The 7,278-nt window shown below is 34.7% G+C and overlaps 1 protein-coding gene across 1 annotated transcript; it reads left to right on the top strand.

Annotated features, from left to right (window-relative positions):
* Positions 1 to 2,162: 2,162 nt before the first annotated feature.
* LOC145075161 (centromere protein C-like) lies at positions 2,163 to 6,498 on the top strand. The gene is made up of 12 exons (XM_079021456.1): positions 2,163 to 2,438; positions 3,310 to 3,485; positions 3,612 to 3,700; positions 3,816 to 3,912; positions 4,010 to 4,179; positions 4,366 to 4,964; positions 5,051 to 5,140; positions 5,259 to 5,331; positions 5,409 to 5,509; positions 5,625 to 5,727; positions 5,845 to 5,952; positions 6,120 to 6,498. The coding sequence occupies exons 1-12, from the start codon at positions 2,427 to 2,429 to the stop codon at positions 6,242 to 6,244; spliced, it is 1,743 nt and encodes a 580-aa protein (XP_078877582.1). The 5' UTR covers positions 2,163 to 2,426; the 3' UTR covers positions 6,245 to 6,498.
* The last annotated feature ends 780 nt before the right edge of the window (positions 6,499 to 7,278 follow it).

Here is a 7,278-nt window from a genome sequence, read left to right as displayed (position 1 = left end):
ACTTTATACCTCTGGAAGATGCACTAACAAGGGTAGAGTTTAGATCCAAAAGCTAGAAGCACAAGCTATCCTCTTTCAAGACTCCTTCTTCACCAAGAGCTTCACCAAAAACACTCAAATGAGCCATCACACTCACACAAGCCATGAAAACGAGATTAGGTTTTGAGAGGAGTTGGAGGCTGGAAATGGCGGCTAAAAATGAGGCCAACATGTTCCTTGGGTCACCTCAAAAATATTAGGGTTTACATTCTCTGTCTAGTACGCCCAGCGTACTAGGTGGTCTCCGCATCCATGCTACGCACATAAGTACGCTGAGCGTACACATACTTACGCCCAACGTACTCATTTGCCACCCATTTCTCAATAAGGACTAAACTTGCCAAAACTTCAAACTATCATAGCTTCTTCATTATAAGTCTGTTTCCAACGAGCCTCATATCCATGGAAAGGCGGCGAGAAGCCCTACGCTTCTAGTAACTCGCCGTAGCCTCAAGGCTTCCTCATGCCCGGGTTGCAACCCACGAACCCTAAATCACAGACGATCCGAAACAGGATGTTACACCTCGTTTACCTCTAGCATCATATCTCAATTGGAAAAATTCATACCTAAATATATATTAAACATTTAAAAATTGTATTTATTTGATCTAAAAGTGACATTTATAAATTAGAAAAGTTGAAACAAATGATACCTAAATATATATTTAACATGTAAAAGTTGTATTTATTTTATCTAAAAGTGACATTTATAAATTAGAAAAGTTGAAACAAATGATTACCTTGCTTCTATGACGTTGACTATCCTTTCAAACACATTTTTTCGCTAATGATACCTTCTTTTGAAATCGCTTGGCTGGAAGACACAATTATCCGCAAAGTAATTGTTAACTAGTCGTTCATGCCCTTCCTCACGATTTCTAGTTAACGTCGCACGTCGTGTGAGTAGTGGAGCTAGATCTGGCTGTAGTAGCCTGTCTGTATAATACTGATATATCATACTCACAAACATATTGTCTTCGTCGTTATCATCGTTGTACGGATGAGCCGGATCAAAACGATCCATATTTTAGTTTTGAATTATTGAAAGAGATATGTAGTTGAGAGATAGTTATGTATTTTGTAGGTAAAATTGATATAAATTGAGTGTATTTATAGTATAAATAAAACTTGATTTTTTTTACTAGGTTACCGTTTTTAAACGGTCGAAATCATGACCGTTCGAAAAAAAAAAGATATGCAAAAAATGGCGTTACCTACCGTGCTCACCATAACATGTCATCACATAACACCTAATAACGACTAAGAGGGCGGTGTTCCTCCCGTTATGACGCCGTTATTAGGCTGCCACATGAGCATAACGCGCTTCCCTGTTGCCCAAGAGGTCTTAGGTACGAGTCATGTTATAACATCAAATTTATATGCCACCTCAACCATAACACTAATGGGGAAATGGTGTTCCACATGTTATAAAATGTTAAGAGGTAGAGAAAGAAATAAAGAAAAAGATTTGATTGGTTGATAAATGCAACAACCAATTAAACTTTCCGTTGCATATTGTATTCGTCACAACAAGATATGCCATAACACCCTCTTAACAAGAAGGAGGGTGACGTTCATCTTGTTATGACTAGGTTATGAGGTGCCACATCAGCAATAATACTACTTTTCGTTGCCCATACTATATAACGATATGTTAATAATTGTGCTTAAAGTCCTCATCGAAATTGGAGTATTCAATAGATCCCGACCCTATATTTATATAACACTTTGTTATTTAAATAAGTTTTAGAAAAATATAAATGAAATCAACATTTTCTCGCTTGGTATGTTTGTTGCCTTATTTATGAAGGAAACCTACGTTTGAAACTGCTATTACTATTTTTTCAATTATTTTCTTTATGTGTATATAATGATTTTCTATTATATAAATAAGTTTTAGGGAAATATAAATGAAATCAACATCTAGCTCAAGCTCAACAACTAAAGACCACGTTTCGATCCTTGTTTACGTCTTATCCATTTTATTTGATATCTATGATGACGTGGATTCAGAAACATGCCACTTAGGATGACTCGTTGTTAACCGGATAATAGATAAAAAAATTGAACGTTTTCTAAAAATTTATAGTCTTTTACATAATTTTTTTTATGAAAAATTAAAAATCCTACCTAAAGTTTGAGATTTTTATTGCAAACAATTTGAAGAATGTAAGTTCCCGCTTGGTACTCTTAACAATTTCGAATCCCTATCTACTCCTTGTCTAGGGCTTAATTTATTCACGGAAAATGCAACGATGAATCAAACGCAGAGCTTCACTCTAGTCGATCCATTTGAAGAACAGTCTATTATCTCTCTAAACCCTCGAACACTCCGACTTTCCAAAGATGCGTAGAAATCCAAAGACCTCGAAGCTGTACACCAGTATATGATATCAATGGTACTTTTCGATTATCTGCAACTTTTTTCTGTACAGTTTAGTTATTCATCAGTTATAATTTGTGCTAATTGTTGTGTGGGAACACGGTACTTCTGCTTAGAGTGTTTTGTTTCGATTTTTTTTTTTTTTGAGTTACTAGATTTTGATTGAGTTACTTTCACAATTGACTTTACACAATGGAGGTAAGCGATTGCTGATACTGGCTAGGGACAGTCTCCCAGCTAAAAAGTAGACTACACTCAAGCTTCTTCATTAAGATCTATTACCCCTTCCATTATGTTCTTACTATGTCATGGGCAGTTGGGTTGGAACCCGTGTTATGGTTTAAAAGTGCTTTCATATTCTTACATTCAAAATGTGCATGCCTAACATGTAGTAGATTTTGATTGTCTGCAGCTGTAGATCACCATAAGACATTAGATACAGATTATGTGTATGAATTTCTATTTATTTCTGGTTAGACATTCTCAGAAGCAACAATCACCACATCGTTGGAAGCATTTTAACTAAGTTATCCTCCTAGCCTTTGCAGAAAGTCTTTAAACTGACATTTTCGTGTCAAATGAATACTTTTTAACCTCCCACTGACTAAAAAAATTTACTAGTGGGGAAATTTAACAATACACACCTTACTTTAACTTTTTGAGAATTTATGAAGTGGAAATTTAGAGGAAGAGGGCTCTTAAAAAAGAAAATCAGAATGTTATTGTGTATGTGTAATGTATAATGAATCCATTCCTAACCATGAGGCGAATGACATTCGATAGTTAATCGGTTAATAGAAGAAGATTGAAGCACTTGTCGTGTCACTTGAGTTATCATGCACATTACTATTTGATCTAAACTTATTATTCTCTCTTCATTGTTTAAGGCATTACAAAGCCCTGATAAGCATTTTGGGAAAGCAAAGTCAGTTGTAGATGGAGGTTTAGAATTCCTCAATACCAAGAAAACTGAAGCTGATATAAAAGAGAAGGAAAACCCTCAAAAGCACAGACCAGGTTTAGTCCGGAAGCGTGCTAAGTTCTCTTTGAAGCCTGATACAAGGTAAAGGTTATACTATACAATATACATACTACTTTCTTGTGTTTCACTTTCCACATAAACATTTAGTCTAGAAACCTGGAGAAGTTAGCTTAAGCCTTAATGCACATCACTGTTGAGTGTTGACAGCCAGTCTTCTACACTCGTGGAACCAAGTCTTGAAATTGATCAGCTGCAGGATCCAGAAGAATTTTTTGCAGCCTTTGAAAAGTTTGAAAGTACATTATCCTTCTCTAATCTTGGTGTTTCAGTACTCATGATGTTTGTTTATAACTTGAGATCATGTTACACAAGTGACTTAGACCATATTACCATGTTAAAATTGATTTCTAGACACCCAAAAAGAGCTCAAGAGACAGAGAGGTGGTGGAGATGTAGATGAGGTTAACACATCCACTACTGTTAGACATCGTCGTCCAGAAATACCAAGGTATTATTGATAATTTGATATCTTCACTTTAGCTTTTTTTTACTGATTTTTTTTACCTATTAATTTCTCATTGAGCTATCTTGAACTCATATTTCAGGAGAAAAGTTAGTTATAAGCATTATGAATACTCCAGTCAGTCTCAGGATGATACATCAGTTGCTCAAGAGACATTGCAAGATAAGATTGTAAGTCCAATTCCACCTACTCAATGTTTACAACAAGAATCTTTCACACCCAATCAGCAATGTGAGGAAGAGGAAGTAACTGGTAAGTTAATTGATGCTTTTAAGTTTAATAATTATACAATATATAACGTATCTTTGCTTGGATATTGTTGTTGTTGTTGATAAAGAATGTTTAGGATGAAATGATCAATAACCACTCTTCTTCTTCTGTTTGTTTGATATGCTATGTAACTTACTAGGTTTTTTTTTGTGTCTTTTGTGTGAACAGAATCAATAAGTAAGAGTGAGAATGGGGTCCACAAGATGTTTGATGAATTAATGGCTAGTAATATTGAGAATTTAGATGGAAATGAGGCGTTATCCTTTTTAAAAGAGCGTATGAACATCAAAGCTGTTGATATAGAGGATTTACAACTTCCAGAGTTCCATGAAATTCCTAGAGTTGACTTTATTTCTCCATTCAAGAATTTACTACAAGAGTCTCACAACAAGAGCATATTGACTACTGATACAACAGAAAAAGTATTATTACCCAACAAGTACAACCCCCCATTCCAATCTGTAGGTGGGTCCCCCACGCCACCTAGGAGGCCATTTTTGGCAATTTCAACATATGGAAAACAAATGTTGGAATCAAAGGATCCATTCTCCTCCACCCATGGCCATGATGTTGATTCACCTCCCACAACTTTTACTAAAATCATTAGTGCCAGCAAGGACATGGTTTCTGCCACATCAGCAAAAAAGAATATTACAGAAACTGCCACTGCCACTGGTGATATGGAAGACAGGGAACATAATGTGGAAGAAAGGGATGCAGATGAGAATGTAATTGATATTCGAACAAAGAAAGATATAAATGGAAATGTAAGGTTTTATTATATCATATATATTTGTTATATATAGTTTAGAAGTAAGTCTGAAATAATGCAATTGATTATGATGTTATGCAGAGTGAAGATACGGTGGCAAAAGCAGCATCTGTTGTTACAGAATTTAGTTTGGATGCTGAGGAGATTATTAGTGAGGAGAATAATAATAATGTAAGTTGTGTTTAAAAAACTGGTTTATAAATTACATACAATATAAGTTAAGTTTGGGAAGATTGAGAGAAGAATGTTTTAAGAAACAAATGTCACATCCATTTTGACATAACAACAGGTTGAAGATGTGACAGAGAAGGCAGGAGAAGCAGAAGTAAATGTTGTGGAGGATTTGGATTTGAGGCAACCAGGTTTGACCCTTGTCTTGTTAATTGACATTTTTGTTTTTTTTTTATTTGTATTTTTGTATTTTTTTTTTTAAAATTAGGGGAAACAGATGCTGCTGACGTGAACATTGAGGAGGACATGGGCATGGATACTAGTGGTCAAAGTCTTGATATTGTTCCTGTCCCTGAACAACAAAATGAGGTGAGGTTAAGGTTAAGGTTAAGCTTACTTTATTTATTTCTTAAATAAATAAATATTTGTAAAAATCAGATTATTCCCAACAGACAGACACTGAGTTTTAACTTTTAATAAATAGGAGGAGGAGGAGGAGGAGGAGCATCGGAGGAGGATAAATAAAAAAACGAATAAGAGAAAGAAGAATAAGATTGATCCAAAAAAGCGTCGCCAGAGCCTTGCAGGTAGGTTAGGTCATAACTCATAGGTGGTGTTTATGTTCAAAATTTATCAAGGATTATTTATTTATTTATTTATTTATGATATAAATATTAAATAATGGGAGGGAATGGGAATGGCAGGGGCTGGGTCTAGTTGGACGTCATCTGGAGTAAGGCGAAGCAGCAGAATTAAAAGGAGACCCTTGGAATATTGGAAGGGAGAAAGACTCTACGCTCGAGTCCATAACAGTATGATACACTTAATTTTTTTTTTTTTTTTAATTAATTTCCCTAAACATGCATTTAATAACAATAACATATATACATATATATTTTTAATTAAAATGAGAAATTGAAGTTATTTATTTATGTGAAGTGAAAAGGATTGATAGTAGTATAATTTGATTATGGTGCAGGCCTGCCGACGGTTATTGGTGTGAAATATATATCTCCAAGTAAGGAGGATGGATTCAAATTCAAGGTGGAATCTTTTGTCTCTCACAAGTACAAACACCTTGTTGAGTTGACCGCTCTCCATTGACTTTGACTTTGACTCACTCACTTTTTCCCATGCATGCATGTAACTTACTTACTTGTTGTGTTTGTGTGCAACACAAGAAAGGGTATGTCATCAGTTTGTTCCATGATATATGTGGTTTTGAAAGACAAGACAGCTATGAGCTATCCATGTATATATGTACAAGTACAACTTTACTTTCGAATCATTTAACTTCTTCTACATTAAACAATTGAAACAAGTTATAAAAAATATAAACTATGTCATCAGTTTTAAAATTTATACTATTTGTTAATGTTGGTTGGGCTGTTGTATGTATTCAAATAATGTTATGTATGACAAAAATCAAAATAATTATATTTCATCAAGTTAAGTTAAAGCTGTGTTGATTTGATAACCAATCCTCGCATGAATTGCTAAGGATCCAATAAGCCCAACATTTATTTCTTTAGATGTGTGAATCGGGCAAATACGTCTGTAGTGATTAGGATAAATATCTCATTGGAAAAATAGCAGTTTGCACACTCAATCCCCTAAGCCCAAATAACTCAATTTTCTCCCCATTAACTATGTGTCAATGGATCCAAAACTTGAGATAACGGGTGTAAACGGAAAAAATACTTTATAGGTATCTGTTAATGGGGATTGAATTTACCAAGTTCTGAGAAGTCGGTGTCCAGTTAAGTGTTGCATATATGTTTCCTCAAGCCATGTTTTCTAAACGAACCAAAGCCAATCTAAATTGTTCTTATAAACGATCTGCTACAGAACGAATATGCTTATTTTGCAAATGATTCATATCATCAAGTGTGCCCATCCTAAATTTGATTCCTGCCAATATATATCGCAGTAACAAAAATGTATTGTTTTGGTGTATATCAAGCGTGAAACTTTAAACTCTACTTTACATGATTTTTTTGTCGCCTTTTTGTGGTGTCAACACCTTGAAACCCCGTCCACATGATGACTTCTGCAGACAAAAAACCCAACCCCAAAGAGAGATGGATATATTATATGATCCATACTCTTATTTGTATGGTACCAAAAATCAAATTAAT

Source organism: Lactuca serriola, chromosome 9 (assembly GCF_051521515.1).
Source record: "Lactuca serriola cultivar US96UC23 chromosome 9, Lser_US96UC23_V15, whole genome shotgun sequence".
In the NCBI taxonomy this organism is placed as follows: Eukaryota; Viridiplantae; Streptophyta; class Magnoliopsida; order Asterales; family Asteraceae; genus Lactuca; species Lactuca serriola.
Note: the sequence above shows the minus strand (reverse complement) of the source record. Positions and strands in the feature narration are given on the sequence as shown.

Excerpts from the sequence above, each read along its gene's own strand:
- LOC145075161 (XM_079021456.1), top strand. Across the intron at positions 5,510-5,624 it reads TCCCTGAACAACAAAATGAG|GAGGAGGAGGAGGAGGAGGA; the intron begins GTGAGGTTAAGG and ends TTTAATAAATAG. Across the intron at positions 5,728-5,844 it reads GCGTCGCCAGAGCCTTGCAG|GGGCTGGGTCTAGTTGGACG; the intron begins GTAGGTTAGGTC and ends TGGGAATGGCAG.